At 32.0% G+C, this 24440-nt stretch overlaps 2 protein-coding genes across 4 annotated transcripts in view; both read left to right on the plus strand.

Moving 5' to 3' along the window:
- The first annotated feature begins 4043 nt into the window (after positions 1-4043).
- LOC134244524 (uncharacterized) overlaps positions 4044-24440 on the plus strand; it is a 34674-nt gene continuing 14277 nt past the window's right edge. Inside the window, exons 1-20 of the mRNA XM_062726785.1 lie at positions 4044-4168; positions 4448-4596; positions 7118-7228; positions 7875-8119; positions 10078-10244; positions 10549-10858; positions 11126-11829; positions 12065-12158; positions 12245-12331; positions 13423-13615; positions 13992-14065; positions 16502-16552; positions 17286-17303; positions 17476-17526; positions 17657-17698; positions 18157-18288; positions 18407-18631; positions 18892-18998; positions 19415-19490; positions 19756-19763. Of these exons, the coding sequence (XP_062582769.1) occupies positions 4103-4168; positions 4448-4596; positions 7118-7228; positions 7875-8119; positions 10078-10244; positions 10549-10858; positions 11126-11829; positions 12065-12158; positions 12245-12331; positions 13423-13615; positions 13992-14065; positions 16502-16552; positions 17286-17303; positions 17476-17526; positions 17657-17698; positions 18157-18288; positions 18407-18631; positions 18892-18998; positions 19415-19490; positions 19756-19763 (2910 nt within the window). The 5' untranslated portion in view covers positions 4044-4102. The remainder of the gene's footprint in view (positions 4169-4447; positions 4597-7117; positions 7229-7874; positions 8120-10077; positions 10245-10548; positions 10859-11125; positions 11830-12064; positions 12159-12244; positions 12332-13422; positions 13616-13991; positions 14066-16501; positions 16553-17285; positions 17304-17475; positions 17527-17656; positions 17699-18156; positions 18289-18406; positions 18632-18891; positions 18999-19414; positions 19491-19755; positions 19764-24440) is intronic.
- On the plus strand, positions 16454-19196 carry LOC134244540 (uncharacterized). Of its 3 annotated transcripts, XM_062726800.1 has the most exons (7): positions 16454-16552; positions 17286-17303; positions 17476-17526; positions 17657-17698; positions 18157-18288; positions 18407-18631; positions 18892-19196. In XM_062726800.1, exons 1-7 carry the CDS (start codon positions 16468-16470, stop codon positions 19095-19097), a joined length of 759 nt encoding a protein of 252 aa, XP_062582784.1. In that variant the 5' UTR covers positions 16454-16467; the 3' UTR covers positions 19098-19196. The 3 variants fall into 3 exon arrangements, with proteins under 3 accessions (XP_062582784.1, XP_062582785.1, XP_062582786.1); XM_062726801.1 differs by lacking the exon at positions 17657-17698; XM_062726802.1 differs by lacking the exon at positions 17476-17526.

Below are 24440 nucleotides of genomic sequence, written 5' to 3' on the forward strand. Positions count from 1 at the left end.
ATATAATCAGTTTATTTCAATATGACTTATGTATATTTTTGCATTCGTGCTAGGCATTTTTTGAAACAACAGAGAAATTATAGTTTCTTCTATTAACCTTTTTGTACTTTTTCATGGATGCAATTTTGGCAGTTATCTTGCATTTGAATACACATAACATCAACTCATTTTTAGACTATCCTTCTGTTCAATTGACAATTTTTCTTCTCTAAAATAATTCTTTCTATCAAAAATGAACTAAAACGTTGTTTTTCACCAAATTTTGAGACGCTATTTGACGAAGAGGAAACAAATAAAAATTAAGTGTTCTCTAAAAACTATTACACTACTTACGTTGAATAGATTGATGTAGTATTAAATGCATCGTAATGAATTCTCTTTGACGTCTTTATTTACATGTACAAAGGTTATTTATAGGTAGGGGAGAACTTTTGTAATTGATCAGTCGCCTGCCAATGGATAAGTGTTCATAACTAGATCACTTTGTAAACATTTTACGAATACAAGCCTATTGCCTAATTGGACCTATTTGAAATATTTGAAATAGAAATCTTTCTTTATTTTTATGAAAATAAAGACTCCACATGCTAGAATTTTGTCTTTATACTTCAATATTTCTTTTGTGTCTATTCAAATATGTAACTCTTTCCATGTGTACGATGTATTAACTTTTTCTTTATTTTTCCGCCTATTAAAATCATACTTGTGTCGTGATTAAAGCACACAATTAATTATTTACTTTACAATCATCATTGAACTGTCACGTGTGGCTTTTGGGAAAAGTCTTGATAATCGGTAAATAATTAAAACATTTTTCTTCGCGAAAAGTTAAATAGAAAAATGTACAAGATTTCAAGTACACTTAATTCATGGGCAACTGGGATTAATAAAAAAAAGTACTCGAGAAAAAAAATCAAACATTTTAAAATTGTTTATATTTAGGAAAGGGACTACAATTCATAATAAGAGTAATTTTTCTATAGGTGAAAAATGTATAAATAAATATATATATCGTCTTCGATAACGCATGATTCCCAGGATATGATTAATGCATGAAATATATGGAGATAATATTTCGTACTCAAGCTCAAAAGTCTATGTAAAGATACAAAGTTGGAACAACTTCTTTGTCATGATCGGGAAATAACGGAAAAATCCCTCGTCAATTCAGTGTGCATGCGTATAATGGCCTACCATGAGTATGAAAAACGTCAGTCAGCATCTGACTTAATGACAAATTATATATGCTGACAGGTCATTGTATCGACCATAAATAAAATTAAAAGAAATAAAATATTCACCGAGACGATAAATGCAATATACATTAAAATAACGTTTGCAATTCAAGCTACATATATCAAAAATGTGTCTAATCATTTCCAAATCAAAGCCATTTAACTTGTTTAAGGTTAAGATCTAGTACTGAGAAATCACTAATTTTCGCGGGGTTTTAATTTTCGTTGTTTTACGTTGTTTTTTAGGTTTGAAGAGACCCACGAATTTATGTCCACTATGTAAAGTAATTTTTCACGGACATTACAAGTAAACAATTCTTCATACGCAAATTATATCCCTACGCCCTCTTTTTTTCTCAAACCACGAAAATTTGACCCCTCGAAAATATGTGATTTTACAGTAAATGACTTTTTTTTGGTGCCAGATCCGTTATGACGTCATAATCAATTTCAACTTTCTTTTTCCCGTACTTTTCAACTTTAGCAGAATTTTGTAGAAAATAGAGTTTTTCATGGCATTCAATTTGTAATCAAATGATAAGTAATCCTGATATAAAATTTAACAATATCTAAAAAAAAAGAGGCCATGACCATACAAATCACCGTTTTCTTAAAGACTGTAGGCAATCTGGATAAATTCATACATGTCGAATATGAAAAATGACCAAATTGATGACTGGTTTTCTTAATTTTTCATTGAAATTGACAGTGTGAAATATGGTTTTTTCATCTTGTTTACGATCAAACTATGATCCGAAACACCTTATTTGGCCACCTTAAGTTATACAGCATCATTAACGGAATTTATTTCTCAAATTTGATTTATCTGTAGGCATTTTTTATGTACTCGATTTTGACCTTAAGGCCCAAGAGCCTCTTGTCTTTTGTTTATCAACCAAACATAAACAGTTCTGATTCAAACCATGTCTCTTTTATTAATTGCCACCTTAATAGACAGTGGAAACCGGCAGTCAATAAAAAGAACAACAGTCCATCAATCTTCTGCTTAGAAGTACAAGACATTGCTAAAGTACATATTTTAGCTGATATCCTATTTCAGCGTCTATTGCACTCCTTATAAAAACTTCATTTAAGGAACACATTTTATGTAAAACACGTATAAAATGAAGAATCCTGGCTCCAACTGTGCTTATGCAATAGACTGGTAGGGAAGACTGTCTTAATTTTTGATTCCATTATAACACTTTTCAGTTTTTGCGCTTTCAGTATTCTGACTTTTTACTGCATTGAAAAAATTTTTTGATGAAAGTAAAATTACGTACTTAATTCTAACTCTTGCCACACCTTTTATTAATTAACCCCCCCCCCCCAACACGGGCCTCCAGAACATCAGAGGTGGGATCAGGTCCATGGAGGAGTGAGCATTCCCGAACGGTTACATCCGCCGTGTGCTCCTTGTAATAATTGAAAAATGAAGAAAAAAAATCGTCGACAATTCAGTGTTTATCTACACATCTGCTAGATTGATCTTTTTTTCATCTTTTCCATTTAAAGTTTTAAAGGTCTATTATACAATTTAAAATAAAGTTCCATGAGGTCACAAACTTTAATCTATATTTCGACAATCATTATGCCACATGAACCTCTCAATATTTTCGAAAAATATAATTTTAATAAACATGACAGAGTAGTATTAATGAAGTAAGATAAAATGTAAATTAAAGTTTAAATTTTACAGCAAATCCAATACTTTTCAAAAGACTTTAGAAATGCAGAGCAAATGCTAATTATTTCAGAATTTATATTTAAAAAATAGACAATGAATATCAACTAATTTCAAAAAAGGAAGTGAAGGGTGAGAGACATAAAGAAAGTAGCCAAGCAGAAAATGGTCAAACATTAAATCAATAAATCTCTTATATGATATGTTCAAAAAAAAATGTTCAAAACAAAAGTACCGATATGCAGAGGAAAGTTATCCCCTCTTATTGATCTACTTTGCTGTTGATAACAATATGTGCATGATCCTTATATTAAAAAAAGCAAACAAGCAAATATACATCATATGCATTCAGAAGGTAAATTTATTTTTATTACAGCGAAAATACACTGATATAGGCTTGTCGTATTTATTTGTTTTATCGCTGCACATTTTATAAATCATTTACGACATTTCAATGACAGAATGACGCATGACCATTTTAATCACGTACTAAAACGCATAAAACAAATATTACGTTTTCAACAACAAAAGCCTTCTGTTTTCAAAATTGAAGTTGTTGCAATTTAACTTCATTATTTTCAGAAATCACAAGTAGACAATTTTTTTGTCTACCTACATAATGTATATAGTTATGTACCACAATGACCCTCGCTAAAAAAAAAAAAAAAAGAACAGGGGCAGTATCCCAAGGGACATTGCCTTAATATCGGTAAAAATTGACATTTTAAGCCATTCATTAACCTTTTTAATACATCATAATTGCAACATGTGTTTCTTGATTTCTTGTAAATGTATTTGACCTATCCGACTTAAATTAATATAAAGGACATTGTTAATTTTAAAATACTTCTCCTGAAATGAACATCGAATATCAAAAGTCATCTTAACACAAACCATGCTCGTTTGTTATAACAATATCCATCAGATTGATCAAGATCCTTAAATATGCAGATAATCACGTTTTTGTACTTTATGTAAAAATATGATAATCATTCTGGAATCCTATGATGCATTATCCCTTCGAGGAATCTTCGATACACACGGTCATGTTAACATATGAGGTCCGTCAAAATTTGAAATTCCTGTCGCATCAACCAATCAAAATCCACTTTGTTTCGCAATCTTGTGTCTTGTTTATATATTTAAAAAAATACACAAGGTTTGTTAGTGTGAATTCAGAAACATGAAGAAGTTACTGGGTATACTTTTTGTATTACCCATATTATGGACTATAACATATGCATATAGGGTATGGCATATCTTTTTCTTCTATCTTTATCACTGTATTTATAAATATGTACATTGCTATTTTAATAAATTCAGATAAGTCTTATCTTTTTAAATCAAGACTTTAACATTTTTTTTCCATTCAATCAAGACAATAACAATTTTGTACTCTTGTTTTCTTGATTTTAACCTTTGAAATGAATTTCGGGATATTAAGATTTCCAATGGCTTGCTATTTATAAGCTTTATATACATGTTATACTTATGATGAACTTCCATATATATATATATATTTTCATAGATTACTTACCTTCATGTAGTATCAGAGATTGACTACCGTTTCTCCCGGACGATAGTCACAAGTAAAATATCAAACAATGATAGCTGGCCAGCAGATCTTCGGTTTGACATGGACTTACCAGAGGAGGCCTTTATTTCTTCTTTCAAATTGTAAGGCTTTCTTTTAGCTTCTGTTAAATGTTTAATGAAGTTGAAGTTCAATAGATCAAGCAAGAATATCAGAAGTCTCTTTTTAAGCCATCATTTTATACGTTCTATGGTTGATACAATGTCCTTGTCAGTAAATACAATTAATCATTAAATCAAATGCCGACTGATTTTTTTATACTAATTGTTAGGCCATTATTTACACACTTAGTTGTCCACAGATTTTTCCCGTTATTTTTCGATCCTGACAAGGAGAATACGGCGTTGTAACATGGTATGCTCACTATTTTGTGGCACCTGATCGCATCTCTGACGTTTCAGAGGTCCGCACGGTATTTTACACTGCTCCTGTTTTGTAATGTTTAACGACGTTCGATCCTGATATTTAAAGTCTTAAACTTTTTTGCCAAGTATATTTTTAGTTTTTCTACATACATAGCTTAAGTAAAATTCAAATCAAAAAATGGGGGTCAATACGCTTCTTTTGGTGCTACAGTACATTTAATATGACCTTTTTGCACTGAAAGTTGTGTCTTAATCAAAAACTATATTTTTGACGTTTTCCCTCCAATATTTTCATCCAATTAAAGCATGAAACAAAATGAACTCTAAGTTTGTTTTAAAAAATACACTTAAAAATTGTGACTAAAAAAAGTTATGAATTGCTTCGCATAATCAATTATTTCACCTTTCTGCACTAATAAAAAGTGATTTTTCTGGCATTGAAAATTTAATTAGCAAGAAAATTATTTTAAAGTCTTAATTTTTTTTTCAGATTTTAAGCAAATAGGCCAAATTTATCTTGAATATTTAGAAAAGAACATCAAAAGCGGGGGTATATGATATTAATTTTCAGATATTACTAAAAAAGTGTCAATTTTACGTTAAAATTGGCTCAATTTTCCCCCGGATTTTCAGAATATGTTTACTATATTAGTCACACTTTGTTGATAGAATTCATAAGAAATAATTTAATAGATATTTCAGAACCAGCATAACACATTTAACTGCAAGAAACGGCTTTTTGTGCAACCAGGATGGAAAAATATGAATCCAAAATTAACAGTGCTGTTATAGTTCAAAATGGAAAAACTGATCATTGTCGTCTAAAAAACCTTCCGCCACAAAATATAGTCCCTATCTTAATTCTACTTGAATAGAGTTTAATCGCGGTTTTTTCATTGAATATAGTTAAATTTGCACCGTAGAATTCAGATTTAATGTTAGAACTTAAAAAATGATGCAGAATTTTATAAATAAAGGACCTGACCAAATTACGCTCAAAATCTCAGGATCGAACGTCCTTAATAGACTTTTGAGGTCGAATACTTAAGAATTATCTCCAAATATTTCATTTCAAAGACTTGCCAAACATATTGCACTGAAAGGGTTTAATTAATATCAGAAGATGCAAGCATGTTAGTTCTGTTTAGAATTTGACACTTGTTTTAAAGGATATATATATATATATATATATATATATATATATATATATATATATATATATATATATATATATATATATATATATATATATATATATACCTCTGTGAATTTGTTCTATATAAAATATGACGAATAAACATGCTATCTTTTCCAAACAGCCCCTACCGTGAAATAGTTTTTGTGCTATCTGCCCATGGTGAAATAGTCATCAAACTATTCACCGGCAGCATTCTGTTTCCCTCGCTTTTCATCCCGAAAACTTCTGATTTTACACGGATTGTGACGTATATATTATGACGTTTCAGAAGTACAGCCAGCATCGGTATAATAAAACACCTATTTACAGACTATTCGGACAATAGCAAGTTTATCGTCCCCCTGGACAGCAAACTATTTCCCTCGGTTGCGCCTCGGGAAATATGGGGGACGATAAACCTATTGTCCTCATAGCCAGTAAATAGTGGTATGATATATGCGTGCCTTAGTACTTGTACCTAGAAATTGTTTGTCTTTGTCTTTGTAGACAGAAAAGTTAGGAGCTTTTGTCATTCAGTCACATTTCAGTATACTTTTAGTCAATTTTCAATAATTTAATCCTGTGAATTTTGAACTCTGTAAAAATAATATTCATGTATTTATTTTAAGAAGAATGTATTGTACGCAATAACATTCAAATAATTTGCTTAATTAAAGTAATGGCGCTTTTATCGTTTTTCTTATCAATCACGTAGGATTGTATTCATATTAACCCCCGAAGCATATGCCATTTTATTATCTCTAAATCATGCCAGGAACACAAAAATATTTCAATCACAATCCATCGAACTGAACATAGGGTATTTTATTTATACATGTCATGTTCACTTTTCATATAAATGTTATTACCCCTCAAAAAAGCTTCATGGGAAATTAAGTGGCAATACAAGTGCAAAAACTAAATAAAAGGGTCTTATTATATTCAAATGAAATATAGATAACTTGTTTATACGATGTACAGAGATTTCTTTACTCTATGTAACATAACAATTTGATAATTTAGAAAAATTACTTGTCAGTAATAGAAAACTTACTTATTTAGGATCGTCAAGGGTAAAGAATATCTTGGTAGAATAAAAGAAAGAGAGATTGCTCGTCGAGAATTCGAGGAAGCCCAGATGCAGGGCAGAACTGCAGGGCACATAGTTACAAGGTAAGTAAAGATTCCCATTTACCAAAATTGACATAAAACGTTATTACTTTTTTTTTTGCTTTATTGTTGCGAATCATTATAGGACCTTATACTAATTTCCTATGTTGTTTATCACAAAAGGAACGTAAAATCCAATATGTATCCGGTTTAAAGACATTTTTAGGTCATATTTTCTTCAATCTTTTGATCTTAAAGAATTTCAGGAATATCTATTAATGTAATATTTATAATTTATCATGAATTCCTTCACAGAACGATAGTTATGTACAAATATTCAACAAAACCTAGTGGACAATCAAATATAAACATGTAATACTGTAAAGCAACTTTTATTCGCGACGACTTTATTTCGCGATTCACAGGGTTAAACTAGTTCACGACGATTAATTTTCGCGATCAAGCCGATTTTGGATTTCTTATTAATTAACACAGAGACTTTAAGGACCGGTTAACGGCGAGAAATATTCGCGATGACAAAGCTCTCGATCGCGAACATCGCGAAAATTTCCCGCACGCGACTAAAAGTTGGTTTACAGTATATCATTCAATTTTACAGTTCGTTTGTTAAAATTGTCTGAAATATAACCACTTTTAATAATTTGCTACACCTCTTTCCTAAGAATCTTTTCTATAATAATAATAATAGGCCAAGAAGCACAAACAGCTTCCAAGTTCAACTTAATGTTGCTGCTTTCGAGGAGGTGAAGTTCGAGTTAACATACAGAGAACTCCTGAGAAGGGTAAAGGGATTTTATAATCACGTGATCTTCTTGAGTCCTGGCATGCCAATCGAAGACTTCCTTATAAGTGTGATGATCACAGAGTCTCAGAAAATTAACCCAATCAAAATACCACCTCTGCAAACGGATATATTAACAGAGGGCCCATTGGGTAAGTCAGCTGGCATCAGTCAGGTAGTTTCTGAGAAATGTTTAAATAAATACAAGTTCTAGAGTTATTATTGTCCTAAATTAGACGGCACTTTCCTAGAATATACATTTTTGCATTCATTTTCAAATCAAAATCTTTAGAAATTTTAACATTTTTGAGGAACGTTGTCGTCTGACCTTAATTGGAAAATTACACGAGAGATTATTTTTACTTCAACCTCAAGATTCAAGCTCACCCTGGAAAATTTTAACTCTATGAAGTTTTGAGTGTTGAAGATTTTTTGAATCTTTATGTAGAAAATTTAAGAGAAAGAAAACTAATTTAGGGTGAATTCACCATGCATCGGATACCCTTGTACTTCAGCAAGTTCTAGCGATATCGCTACAGACGGAAAATTATCAAAATGGAGTTTAACATTTAGTTTGTAATTAAAATACTATTTTGGGACATAATTATATGCCCTTTATTGAGAAAATATCATCAAAAATCGAGTTTTTAGTGATAACTCAAAATTCACCATGGATCGGACATTGTTTACCATGCATCGGACAGACGGTATTTTGACCAGAAAAATATCATACCTTTATCAAAGTGCTTTAAAATGCTTGATATGAATATATTTTTATCTTTTATCGAAGAAATAACCCTCAACTTAAATTTCATTGACGATATCATTGCACAAATGTAGAACGATTCAAGAGACCTCAGTCTGCCTTAGAAATGCTTCAAAGTGCTTATAATGCGGTAATTCGCGCCCTTTTTTTCATGGTTTATCATACTCTGGTTTGTAGAAATAAATTGAGTCAAATTGCAGACGTCTTATATCGATAACTTGTATTTTGACTGAAAATATAGAGTTTTTATTTTCCTTTTCCGCAAAAAACAGCTATCAGATGGGTTCTGTATGAAAATGGTAGTACTTACCATTGCATCGGAAAGTGTCCGATGCATGGTTAATTTGTGTCCGATGTACGGAGAAATGAACATACTAGTGAAAACCAGTTCTATAAAGAATTATACGAACATTGAAGTGAAATTTCTTTAAAATTTATGTAAAATTACCAATCTTTGACTTTATTTACCAAAGTCTGACTCGTTCCGCTGAAGTCGAATTTTAAGAACGATAACTCTAAAAATCGAAAAATCATAAATTTCTGGTTATTCCCCTTTGATGATGTAAAATATGACGTAAGTTCAAGGCCATTCTCGGAATATTTTTATCACAACATGATAATAACAATCGGTATCATTAAAAAATTTAAATCTTCAGCTTCTGGACAGAAACAAATAAATACACGGAACTCTTAAGTTGAAAGAGAATTTATTGTCTAAAGTTGTCCGAAGCAAGGTATGTGTCCGATGCATGGTGAATTCACCCTATATCGTTTTTATAGGTTTAATACATAATTATGCATTTTGAATACCGGAATTAAGAATATGATACACTACGGCTTTTATTTGCAGTGAGATGTATAAATCTGAAGATTATATCACGGCTACAGAATAGTATTTTTTTGTAGCTAAAACACTACAGAAAAGTATGACTTTTTCAACAGATAATGTCGCTATTTGAAAGAATGTTATCCGTGTTAAACAATGTTAAACATATTTAAACGTGTAGGTTACATGTGTATAGTAATTGCAAAAGCCTTATTTACCCAAGGTATTTAATTGTAGTTGTATGTGGACATATTGTTGAACTGTCAGCAACATGGGGACATGGAGTATCTTATGTCCCCCCAAAAAATACATTTTATCTTAATAGTATTAAATTTTTTTTTGTTTTGTGACAGTAAATGTCTTTTCAAAGCGACGATTTCAGAGTAAAATTTAAATAACAAATGGACCAGAAGATTTTTTTAACTCTCTCATTTCAAAAAGGGTAAATTAAATTATAAATTCATATTGATTATGATTCAGGTTAAAAAAAAACAAGTCCTTGTTTCTTTATTTTTCAGGCACCAATGATTTGGCAACTGTAGAATTCTTACCAACCGGAAACCAAGCAATAGTGACATACCAACCCACACTTAGACAACAGGTAGAACTTTCTGAGTATGGGCTATCCGGTAAATTTATCGTCCAATATGACATCGAAAGATCCCTTGATGCTGGCGAAATTCTGGTAAGTAAGAAATGTTCGGGAAGCTCTTTTTGACTTTCGTCTTTAAAGAATTTATCTTTCAATATGAACAGATATAACCAAATTAGGTTGTCATTTTGATTGCCAACTGCTATGAACTTGTAAATTCATTACTTATCAAATATACATGTCGTTGACAAAACTGATGCTTTTATCTTAATCAAAAATGAAAATAAAATAGTAATAGAGTTTTCTTCTTTAATTTTGTAAAATTTAGGCAACAGGTTGTTTTCACATTTCATTAATATTTCACAATAAATTGCTGATTTCATTTGAATTATTACAGGTTATGGACGGCTACTTTGTCCATTATAGTGCTCCTAATTTGCCACCCATACCGACAGACATCGTTTTGATCTTTGACAAGAGTGGTTCAATGTTAGGTCGGAAAATGAGCCAACTTCAGGCTGCCCTTTATAGGATTTTAGATGATGTTAAACCCGAGGACAGAATTTTGATGATTTCTTTTTCGGCTAACGTTCATTCCTGGAAAGCAAGAGATGGATTTAGGTGGATGAATAGGGGATTGGCACCAGCCACTCCTAATGTTATTGCAGATGCCAAGCAGTATGTCAGAAGTCAGATGCCGTATGGAGGTAAATGGACGTGTAATAAATACTTTTGGTTAATTTTACATATTTTCTGTATTAGATTTGAAATTTAGAACATCAAATTAATGATTTCTTGCAGCTTTGTGAAGTTTGTGAAAACAAAAGTCTAAGCAATTGATGAGAAACAAATAATATAACTGTACATACCTAAATACTGCTATATATATTGAAATTGAAAGTTATAACTATAATAGAGGATAACATAACTTGTTTTAAAATGATTTGTTTTAAAGGTTGTAAAGTTTTTTGTAGGAACGAATATTAACCGCGCCTTTGTTGATGGGTTTAGGGAATTCAATACACAGCATGTTGGCGATCGACCTGCAATGATGATTTTCTTAACCGACGGAAAACCTACAATAGGCGAAAGAAACCCAGAAAGAATTTTGGAAAACATCGTGAACGCCAACTCGGCCTGGAATATTCCTATCTTTACCCTCGCTTTTGGAGAAGAAGCAGACTATGGTATTATGAAGAGAATTGCTGCACATAACTTTGGATTTGCAAGAAAAATATATGAACAATCTGATGCAACATTGCAAATTACTGGATTCTACGAGGAGATCTCAAGCATTCTTCTGGAAGATGTTGACTTCAAATACCTGGATGGTGCCTTATACGACACTACAGTTACTAACAAACACTTTGAAAATTACTTTGGAGGAACAGAGCTCGTCGTTGCGGGCCAGGTGAATGATCTCAACCTTTTGCAGCAAGGTATGGCAATTACAGCCAAAAGGTACAACGGTACTTTTAATTTACCTTACCCCCCGAATCAGTGTAAAATCCTTCCCTCTGAAAACCAAGGATTGCCTCCTGGACAACGTCACCCTGGGATGATGGAGAAACTATGGGCTTACTTGACCATTAAGCAACTACTGAGAAAAAGGGAAACTACAGATGTCATTCAGGAAATACTACAGATAGAAGGCGAAATAATTAAAAAAGCTCTTAAGGTAGACTTTCATTTATACACAAGGTTCCCCGTCATATACTCAGTAACTTAGACGACCCCCCTTGGATCTCAGTCTTACTGATACAAAAAGTTATAGTTAAAAGTAAATCTTACATTAAATGTGGACTCGTCTGATTTTAAAAGGCATTTAACATTTTATTCTTTTTTATTATGCTTTCTAAACATACTCTAATATCGTAATATTAAATTATTTTCAAACGTTTTTCCACCTATAGTACCAATTTGTGACACCACTTACATCAATGATCGTAACCTTGCCAGACAGGAAACAAGTAGAACCTTGTACATGTGGAGCAATTCCACGAGCAGGTAATTCCTTATTCACATACAAATATGTTGAGTTTTTAAGGTATTAAAGAGCTTACTATATTTATTTTCATTTATTTCAATGACAGGTGGAGCACCCGGAGGAATTATTCCGCCAGGAGGTGTTATTCCACCAGGAGGAATAATTCCGCCACTGCCAGGTGGAGGAGCTCCACGTGAGTATAATGCACATTTATTTGCAGTTGTTTTCTTAACAAAAGAAAGTGCTTGAGCTTGATATTAACACAGTCTTTTGCTTTTCCATGGACTGTTATGTTCAAGTCCACGCCGCCTTAAAACTGACAAACAATCATGCATCTCAAACATGATCATTGGCCTCATTTTGCGTCATCGGCACTGTCTTCAATCAAACGTTTTATAAATTAGACACTGAGAATAAAATTGTTATATTTGGCAAAATATACACATGAAATTTTATTCAGATTGTACTGAAGTAAAACACTTTAAGGCTATGTTAAACAAAGCACAGCAGATGGTTGTTGTTATCAATCTTCTGTTAGGTAAATACGGGATTTTGTCATCAATCTAAAAAAAAAAACAAATGCATCATATAACTTAAAAATATATGACTGAATTGATTGAAACACACTAGCGGCAAATTGCAATTGACTTTTTGTCGGACAGATGTTTACATTTGTAAGCTTCATAGAAGAGTGTCTTCTGAGAATCAAATTTTATTCTTTTAATAGTCTTTTCAATATTATCGAAGTACATACATGTATGTTTATACGTTATCTCTTTGTGTGATTTTTTTTCAAAACTGAAAATTAATGGAAAGCAATAACATTTACGTAATTAAAATGAACATATATGTTCCCCAGAAATAGCTTCACTTTCCTTTAAAGGATATCAGAAACAAGCAACCCAATATATGGTAAACATGAAAAACTTGGAATTCAGTATGTAGATGCATATAATATATCAGCGTTCTGAGGCATTTGTACTTGATCATAAAAATATTTTTCAGTTTTATTTCGTTCGGTAATATACATATTTTTTATACTTCGTTCAACAACTTACTATTGGGAAAATTTCAGGAATTGATCACCGTCATTTAAAAGACTGGTGAATAAAAATACAAAAAAGTGATTATGACTTTTAAAAATTTATTTGTTTTCACTGATTTTTTAAAAAAGTATTAAGTATATATATTTTTTTCTTTAACCAAGGGTAAAGTTCTTGCAGATATTTTGCTATGTAGAAAATTCATCTTCAGCAAATGTTTAAAAGTTTATTGTTTACACAGCACCCCCGTTCCCCCCGCCAGGTCAACCAATCAATCCGGGCTTCATCGACAAGCATCTTGGTGGCTGTAAGTTTTTGCTATTGTTCACTCGAGCTCACATTGTCAAAGGAAAGTCACGTGAACACACTCATCCATGCTTCTCTCTCGCAACGCATGCCTATAAGATTTATAAATATTGTGATATGATATCGATGTAATTGATGTAAAATGATTAGTTACTTATTTCTTTTTTCACTATTAAAGATTTGTTTATGAACGGTGTTTACATATATATAAATATACAGATATATTTGTATATGTAAACATATTATCTTGTACGATTATTACTTCATAAACATAACTGATTAAAGTTAAATGTTAAAAGTTTTGAACTTAAATTCACACAGCACCTTCTTTTTATTTTTCAGTTCCAATTGGCGGTAAAGTACTACATTATTATTATTACTTCTATATAAGATATATATTTATCAGAGCGTGAAACCTTACTAATACTAATACTAATACATGTACGTCTATTCATTTGTTTTTAAAAAGTAAGTAGAACACTGGTAGATTTTGTTTTAAAAAAGTTACAAACTAAACGAATCCACAAAAAACAGACGACTTAGAGGTGTGGTCAGATGCATAGAAGGAGAAAGTGGTGGTATCAAAATATGAAACATCGTGGTAAACTCTTTGGTGTCTTGTTTCGAGTTCACCGGGATAAATCTAGTGAATTTAAGTAACTATTAATATTTCGTAAAATGTCGCATATCAGAATATCAGAATTAGAGTTTAAAGCTACACATTTTTAATCATGTTTAAGTTTTTACCTGAAGGTTCGTTAGCAAACAAAATATTGCAAAATACAATCATACAACCTTTTCTTCTTTCTTTTAGTATACATTTTAAACAATGGTTAGAGTCAGTGTCTTTGTTTATCCAAAACTTAACATTCAAATCCATTGTTATGTTAAAAAGTGCTAAGGAAGAATCTTAGTGTACTAGTATATTTGTATTTGTGTTACACGATGACGCAATTATTTGTGCTGTGAAGATGAAGACGAAGGAGTTCAGAAAGTTTCTTACAGAGACAGGACTCATTTGATCAAATAACAGTGTTTTTCAACTGATTTAACTACATTCATGTTATAACTTGGACAATTTATTATATGCATGTATATAAATACGCAGGTCATTCAGAAAATGCATCAACAAAGCTCCACATCATATCATTATCATTATAAGAAAATATTTTCAGAAACTTTTTGTTGAAATGTAAAGTTCCATTTCATTTGATTAAATGTAATTCATGTTAGCAAATTTAAAAAGCAACCAAAAAACACAGCTAACAATATTGAAACGTCAAAAACAGCGTCGAGATAATTGCCTAAATTTACTATGTCTTTTCGTTTCACATACAGTTTCTAGCGTCTTCCCCATTAATAAAAACGTTTCCATAATATACTTAATAACACCTAGCTTGCAAACAGCTATTCAAGTAGCTTATGTTAGATTGTCAAAGTTTACCAATTCATTTATTAATGTGAATATACATGTATATTTCAATTGTTTGACTCGAATAACTTCAATCTATTTTTAGCTCACCTGAGCCAAAGGCTCAAGTGAGCTTTTCTGTCGTTGTCGTCGTAAACTTTTCACATTTTCATTTTCTTCTCAAGAACCACTGTGTCACTTTCAACCAAACTTGCAACAAAGTATCCTTAGGTAAAGGGGATTCAACTTTGTTCACATAAAGTGCCAAGCCCTGTTCCAACTTTAGATAATCATGAATTGATGAAAAATTAATGGCATCTTTTAAAAATCTTCTCCAGAACCATTGTGCTAGGAAAGATGAAACGTATGTGGAAGCATCGTTAGGTAGAATAATTTCAAATTTGTACAAATCATGACCCCCGGGGATAGGCCAGTGCAACAATGGCTGATCCAAGTTTTACATGAGAATATATAGGAAAATTGTTTTAAAAATCTTCTTCAGAACCATTGGACCAGGAAAAATGAAACTCATATGGAAGCATCCTCAGGTAGTGTAGATTCAAGTTTGTTCAAATCATGAGGACAGGGAAGAAATCCAGGGGTAGGGCGGGGCCAAAATGGCTGGTAAAAGTTTTACATAGGAATATATAGGATTTTTTTTTTAAAAATCTTCTCCAGATCCAATGGACCAGGAAAAATAAAACTCATGTGGAAGCATCCTCAGGTAGTGTAGATTCAATTCTTTTCAAAACATGACCCCCAATGATATGGCGGGACCACAATAGCTGATAAAAATTTTACAAAGTAAAACATAGGAAAAATCTTTTTAAAATCTTCTTCTCAAGATCAGCAAAGCTATGATTGGTGATATTAATATGGAAACATCCTCAGGTAGAGTTATAATTCAAGCTTGTTCATATCATGACCCCTGGGGGTAAGGTGTGGCTATAATAGGCAATCAAATCTTTACATAGAAATATATAGGAAAAATCTTTAAACCGCTTCTTCTCAAGTATGGCAAAATTATACAAGTATGCTTTATTGATACAGTGACATTCTCAAGTAGTAAGCAATTCAAACCCCCACTCCCCCAACAAGTAAACATTTCGATTTTTCGATACTGAGCTGATTTGTGGATTTTAACTAGCCCATGTGTTCAGGCGATGAGCAATGTGGCCCATGGGCCTTTTGTTCGAATATCTGTAGAAAATTTAGTTTTAATATGATTTAAAATTTTAAAAAATGTTAATGGTAAAATTCTTTTTAAACGTCAAATCAAAGTTTTCATTGAAAGACAGTAAAAGCAAATCATTTCACTAGAGATCAGTTAAATATATATATATATATATATATATATATATATATATATATATATATATATATATATATATATATATATAAAACAAAGCTTAAGGGTAAAGATTATACCAATATGCGACATTTTTAAAAGGTAAAGGAATCTAAAAAATCTGCTATTTTTAATGTAAGAAAATCAATTTTATTGAAGTGATATAAAAGTATCACGTTTTGCATTTATTTATTTTTATTGTTATTATTTAATTGACTTTCATGCTACAATTGAAACGTTTGTCTTTGTTCACAGCATTTCAGCGGGGAGCGGGGAGGAAGAGCGTGGTTCTCGGATCAGATGCAGGTAATTTTACATTAAGGCATTTTGTTAAAATGGTATAAGTAAAGGTATTTTAGCATTTGGGAGATCATGTTAATTTGATAAAACAAAGATGCTGGCAGGAAAAACATCCCTCAATGCTCCATGGCCCTCAGTGCAGAGTATAGTACAAATGCAGCTCTCCACCTTCTAGTTGTTGTGTCTCCATATGAGTGAAAAATTCTCGAGAGGGATGTAAACAAAAAAACACAATAGACAGAGATCTTTAGACTTCTAATTCAACAGTAGAAGTTTCTACGCCTTCGATCGCAGATTAAGGGAACCACTTTTTGTGGGCAATGCCAAAACATTGTTTTGTTTGCGATTGAGCTTAAACATTCATCTTATATTCTAAATGGTATTTGGAGTTATTTTTGCCGACGAAAAGTATCAATCGTCATAGAAGTCAATATACTTATAATGTTTATATTTTTTATTGATAATCAAGTTGCATTAATTTGATTTACACAAGAAAAAATTCCATGAAACAAGATAAGCTTTTATCACAAATGTTTCTCTAGAAAAACATAATGCAGAAGTTGTATATACATGTAACAAAGACAGTTCCTCATTTGGAATTTTCAGCTTTTAAAAGTCTGTTTTTGAAATAATTTTAGGAGAATCCTGTTTTACCTTTGCAGTATTGCAATATCACTTTTATGTATTTAAATTGATTGCTATTTGATTTTGATTTATTTTCTTACAATTCTTTATGCAGGTTCAACAGGTCCGAAAGGTGAGTACTAAACTTAATTTTTATTTTGGTCGGTCTAGCGCTAAAAGAATAATCTAATTAAATTAAATGTAAATTGGACTATTTTAGATGTTTTATATATAAACTAATTTAGTACAAATATCAAAAAGTGTTTGGAAATTATTCAAATGATCCAAAATATTGGTATTTGCAGAAGTCCCAACTGAACCGTCACCGCCTGTTCAAGCAGGGGGCACTATTGCTGGTATATTTTATCATATTTTTAAAACTCAAAGCTGTATCAATTTTAAAGTCTTCTTTTACATATTTATTCATATTTAGTACAAATATTTTTGGGAAGTAATTAATATCCTCCCAAATTTTGGTCGTTGCAGGTGGTGCCACTGAACCTGTTCAAGCAGGGAGCTCTGTGACAGGTATATCTCATCACATTTTTTTTTAATTTTTAATAATTTTAAAGTTTTAAAATATTCTATGTGATTCTTTATTTTCATTTTCTTTTTAGAATCAAAATAAAAGAAAAGGTTTATAGGTTAAATCACTACATATGATTTTACGTTACACCCCGGTATATACTTGATGACAAGCTTGAAGTACCAACGTACTTTAGTTAATACCCAGTATTTTAAGCTCTGAAAAAATAATTTTCTAAGTTTGTAGTTCAGATATGGGAACAATTTCCTTTTTTAAATATACACATGTTTTTTTCTTGATTGTTAGTACATTTATTTCAGATATAGTCTCCAAGACAATATCATTTAATTAGCCTCGTGCCATTATTCATATAAAAAATAATTTGAATTAAACGACAGATGTATATTAACTTTACAAAGGTATTCAATATGGTTTAAAATGATTTCTTTCTGTTCCGTAGCTACCTCTCCCACCCCTGCATTTGTAATGAGGCCATCCAGAGGGACGGACTCCATATGTTTTAATCTTCCGCTGTCTTCAAATTCCAAATATAACTTTTTGGACGTAGAAACGGATAAACGACGCAGCACATGTAATCAATATTTCTTTCAAAATTTCTGATTATCAGAGAATTTTTTCAAAGAAATGCTAACGTTTAAAAGTATATCTTTATATCTATATAAATTTAATTTCTTTTTCTTTTTAAATAGCGTATATATTTACTGCAAAAATGGGTCAAAATTCAGTGGATGAAGTTAAGGTTGACCGAAAGATGAAGTGGGGCAGGCCTAGGACGTTGGTTACTGTAAAGAAAAACGATGGTAAAACATTCAAACAAGGAAGAGGTGTAGACGTCACAGTCTACGGTAATGCTGAAGGGGTCGTCACCTATTTTGTTGAAATACCCACAAAGTGGACTCAAAACGGATTGCTAAGTATGTATTTTAACTGTCTCTCTCTTTCTCTTTCTCTCTATCTAAAAGAAAACATACGCCGTACGAAAAAATTGTCATGTCGATTCATTTGAAGAAAGTTAAGATAGCCTAGATATAATGCAAGCTTCTTTATAAAGATAATTTATCATATCCTTTAAGTACAAGATATTTTGATCACTTTATTGCAAGGTCAATTCATTGTAATCGTTTGCTATAAGATTTCTTTTAGTACTGTACTAATTCCCATTTTGTTCTTTCAGCTGAGCTTAGTAAACTACAATTCACTATTACTAAAAATGGAGATACCGCAACAATCTCCATTAGCAACGGACCACGTGCTTCCCTCGAGTCAGCAACAGCAAGCCAGGTCATATACAATTCCAAAACCAATGAAAAATGTTGGTTCATCAAGGACTTAAATACAGCATCGCTCGGCATAAACGTCGACAGTTTCATTATACCTTAATTAGTTAAAATAAATTAGATCGCATATATATGTATATATTATTGTAAACTTACCAAAATCCTTGGTCTGTCTCTTAAAATAAAGTGAATGTCGATTAAATTATGAGTTTTTTGTTTTCATACAATTTAAAAATTTTGGTATCAAATGAAACTTATTGAATTTATTTAAAAATGTAATCAAGTTTTGATTGCAAAGTGGGTTTCTTCATTTTTTTACGCAAGTGCAAAAAGCCCGGTTCTTCTTGTCATTTGGTTGTACATGTACATAAAACTAAATTTGTAGTAGTTACCCCATATCATACTGTTGGTTATTTGTAGATACCCGATGGGCGTGGTCATTATGACACGAGGGAGCGTAGCTCCCGAGTTGTCATTATGACCACGCCCATCGCGGGTATCTACACATAATCAACAGTGTGATATGGGGTAAATGACTTGTACCATACGCTCCCTCGTGTCATTATGACCACGCCCATCGGGTATCTACACATAATCAACAGTGTGATATGGGGTAAATGACTTGTACCATAGTTTTCAAAAATCATTCACATGTAAGTCAGCTTAGGAATCGGTCGGACTGGTTCGTGTGATTGAAACATTAAGTGTTTCAAAGATGCATTTGGATTTTATATGATTTTAAGCTTCTTCGTGTCCTTCAGAGCATAGGGTAAGTGATTTGTATACAATACTTTCCAAAATTTGCTACAAATTTTGCCCTATACTCGGCACTCAGGGTCATTGAACAGTGAGGGATCTTCCTGTCAACACCTTCTGCGACACGGTACCTCTGTTTACACTTTATAGGTCTTCACGTCCCACAGTGGGATTCAACTCCTTATTTCGGGGCTCTAGGGCAGGTGCTTTAACCACTGGGCCGCGCAAGTGACATAAAAAATAAACATATCTAGGCCCGTTTAAAAAGTTTGATTTATGTAATTAAAAAAATAACGAGTTTGGTTTCAATGATATATGTTAATTTGATATGATTCTTTTTTCTCGTAAATTTCAGTCGTCAAAATTACATACTAGTAATTTAAATTTATTATGAACTTGGTTTAACTTAAATTTTTGTAAGCCTGATATAAACTTTGCCGTGCACAGTGGTACGTTGATTCAAATGTTTGTTAGGGGTTATGTATATTTCATTTTAATGAAAATTAGATCCGCAATCGAAAATGTTATTCAAGTACAGTAGTGTACACTTGCTTTTACGTCAAGTATGTACCGTGTTTCCTTTGTTGGTTATCAAAAGAACAATATATTAGAATCTACTTAGCTAACGTCACCCTGGTCATTACACTATTTAAAAAAATGTTTAAAAAAATCAAGCGATTTCTGAAGTTTTTTCTTCACTTTTAACTAAAGTATGTAAAGTATTAATGGCCGTTTTTAACTGTTATTTATTACAAAATGCTGTATACAATTGAAAATTTTTACTCCTTTTTACTCTCCTAAATTTGGTATAACAAGCCCATATGATTGTTTCATTTAAAAACCGTGCATGATCGTTTTATAAATAGTTCTTTTGTCCCGACTCGATGGGCGGAGTTATAGAAAAGTGTGGGTTATGTACAGAAAACCCACACTTATAACAAAAGAAATCAAACCTAACTATGGTACAATATTGATTTACTTCGCCATAGTTTAAACTCACATTTATAGTGGAGTGAAAATTTTATTAGTTGATTTATTTTATTGGATCATTCTATCATTGTAACATTGAAGTTACCATTGTTGCATTGATCATTATATTTTGAAATAAGGGGGAGCAATAACCATTGCCAGATGAATTCATTTAAGAAATAAACCACCGTATTTATGTTGAGTTATACATTTTTGCTGGCGACAAAAAGTGTAATGTCGCTGACTTTGAATATACCAGCGGAAATAAAACATTGTCATTGTCGTTGTTCGACACTATATGTAGGCATCCATGACACATACCTTCGTCATTTCAAAATCAAGATAAGCAGATCAGCAAGATTTGTTCGTGAAAAACTGTGTGCAAGTATGACGAAGTTATAAAGTTGCTCACCCGCAAGTCAAACTCAAAAGTCGAGAGATCAGAAATGTTGCTTTTCAAAGAAAGGACGTGTCTCAATGAATATACATGTGAACAAAGAAAGCCTAAACGCAAAACGTTCATATGTTCTGACATTGAAAAGATTTTTTTTATGCCGGCGTACTCCAACATTCGGGGGTAAATAGTATTCGCCCTGTCCGTCCGACTAGTTACATGTAGAAGGCTGTCTGTGTGTTTGTCTGTATGCTTGTCTGCAAGAACCTTAACCTTGCGCATAACCTTTGAGGGGGTGGGGATATGACTTTTATATTTCATAGATGTATTCCATGTGACTTTTCTTCTAGTACCACCAAATTTGACTTCTTGATTCTTGACCTCGGAATTTCACTCACTTTTACTAAAAAATAACACTTTAACTTTGGTCATAAATTTTGAACAATTGTTGCTATGGCTTTCATACTTCACACGTGTATTCATTATGACAAGACCTTTCAGTGGGGATAGATATGTTTGACTTTTTGACCTTGTCCTTAGAGTTTGACCAACTCTTTAAAAAACTTTAAACTTAGCATTTATTTTGAACATCAGAAGTATGACTTTCAAATTTAATAGGCGTGTTCATTGTGGAAAAAAGTCCTTTGGGTAACAACAGTTTTTTTTTTTACTTTTACCTTAGGAAAATGTCATAAGCTGTCCTGCGGGGGCATCAGTGATAGACAAACAGTTCTTGTTTTTTAATGTGAGTCAAACTCGGAAGTCAATGTCAAATGGCCATGCATACTTTAGGTACTCAAAAAATGTAAAACATATATAAAATGTTCAAACCCGAACACCTACTATTCGAGCATAATAGATAGACTATAGTTTTTCAAAAGTAGGTCAGATTCCATGATCAATAGGCAATTTTTTTTGGTATTCAAAGAAACGTCTTGCCGAATGAAATAAATGTGTGAAATATGAAGACGCTACTATTATCTTTTTAATAGTTATGGTCGAGGTTAAGTTTTTTTAAAAGTGTATTCTCATTGCCTGACAGTACAATAAATGTGCTGCACAGAAGTGTTGATAACTTTAGTCAGCAGTAGGATAACAACCTTCTGACAATATATTTACATACTAATTCAAATTCGTATCTGTGAAGTTTGGAGTTCATGTATTCCTGTTTAAACGTCGAGCGAAAATAAATTTATGGCGCGATGAAAACAGAAAATATTGAAAAACCAACTTCTTGCATACTGCAGTTACTTTGTAATACACCACAATGGCTCTCACACCCTTCGAGATCTTCAAAATTGACCCAAGAGGTCCTTGGGTAATATTGCTCACCTGAGCACATTGGCATGCAAAAAGAAAGAAAACACTTAATCATTAAAATGTATACCGTGAAGGGGAGCACTTCTTCGGGATGCCTATATAATAATATTACTTATCAGAGACTTGTTGTTCTTAATATAAGCAGAATATATAGATTTCTTCCTATGTATTGTAATGCAAAACTCAGGCGCCTTTTTGAGGCCCAAGCCATTCTCTATAGATCTTAACTAACAAATTTGAATCCACATTACCTGACGATGATTCTATAATAATATGACTAATTTTAACTTTGCTTTCTTGAGAAGAAGATTTTTTTCAAGACGATTTTTCCTACAAAAAAAACTTTGTCCTTTTGTCTTTTTATAAATAGCTAGATCTGAAGACGGAAATCGAAGAACGTAATTAAATCAAAAACATACATATATAAGTACACCACATACATGCATTAAGGTTCAGGATTTTTTAAAACTATTGTCAGGTATTTTTTTTAATAAAACGGAATTCATAAATCTTCTTAGATTGTCATTGGTCATAAGAAAATTAATTTGTTTAAAAAAATATGTACTCTACTCTGAAGTTGTCATTAAAAAACATTGTTACTCAATATTAGTGAAGTTGATCATGCACCAAACTTGTGTCAATTTTTAATCAACTACAAAATCTTTATTTGTCATTGGATTATTATAAGAACACGTTTGTAGACCAAGATTGAGAATTTTTTAAAAACTTCGGTATACATGTACTTGACTTCTACAAGTTTTTAGTACACCATGGCAATTTTGACTTAAGCTTAGACGTTTCATGATCCTGGGGCCAGGCCCCATGACCATAAACTGAGAATAGACTTAAGTCAAAATTTCAAATCAATATAACTTTTGAAAAAACAATTGATAATGAAACTATTATTTGTTGGAAATTCAATATGATACGTAACTGCGTAATTTCGAGAACATATGTAAAATACAAGATATTCAAAATCAAAGAAGAGACTGTTCTCAGATTATGATCTTGAGGCCTGATCTTCCAGAAGTCTGTAAGAAAGCTAGGGGTATTAATTTTGCCCAATCATAAGCATGCTTCTTTTTATTCATGTAAAGCAGACTTTATTCAAAATGGTATACATGAGAATAATAAAACATAAGTGTGGTATGAAGGTCTACATTTAAAGATATCGACGGCGTATTATCATCTATAGCTAATCAAAATAGGTTTTTCCATTCGTATGTTGACACGTTTTATTCCAGTGAGATTGAAATAAATGTTACCACAAAGTTTGGCACATCTGTTTGATATTAATACATGTTACTAGAAAATGATATTAATGGTAATCTAAATCCAAGGCTGTTTGATAAACGTGATGACTTTAACTTTTCAATCTTTAACTTATCTTACTTGATAATCCTTTATCACTTGCAGAAGCAGTTTATATATCTTCGTTGCTTTAATAAGAAAGTGCAGTTTCATCATACTAACAATTTCTAAGACGAGGTAAGTTATTGACAAACAAGTTTATTAAACAAGGACATAAAGTCATTATTTTGCACGCTCTTTGTCGCAATGACCTTGTGAGAAAATATAATGTTAGGCCATTATCTACACACTGAATTGTCTGTATTTTCTTCATTTTTCGATCATGACAAGGAGCACAGGACAGGTACAATGTTTGGCAGGGGATGCAAAATCCTCCATAGCACTTGATCCCACATAGGATGTGTTAGAGCACCGTGTTTTCCCTGCTTCTCATTTGTATTGTGTAAAAGGATCTTTGAGCTTGAAAAACATGTTATTTCCAGGCCAAAGAAAAATTTAATTCTTGGTTTGTCCCCCCCCCCCCCCCCCACCAAACGACAAGCTAAAATGTCCGAATTTTAAATTTTTTTTTAGGGAATATTTTTTTCACTTTATTTCTACTGCTATTATCATATTAAAACTTTCCTATCGACCGATTTTAACCCTACGTCGGGAGAGGGAAAACAAACATTATTTTAAAGATGGCTCAAAATAAAA

Source organism: Saccostrea cucullata, unplaced genomic scaffold (assembly GCF_032062105.1).
Source record: "Saccostrea cucullata isolate Sc308-1 unplaced genomic scaffold, CSIRO_AGI_Scuc_v1 ctg294, whole genome shotgun sequence".
Taxonomy (NCBI): domain Eukaryota; kingdom Metazoa; phylum Mollusca; class Bivalvia; order Ostreida; family Ostreidae; genus Saccostrea; species Saccostrea cuccullata.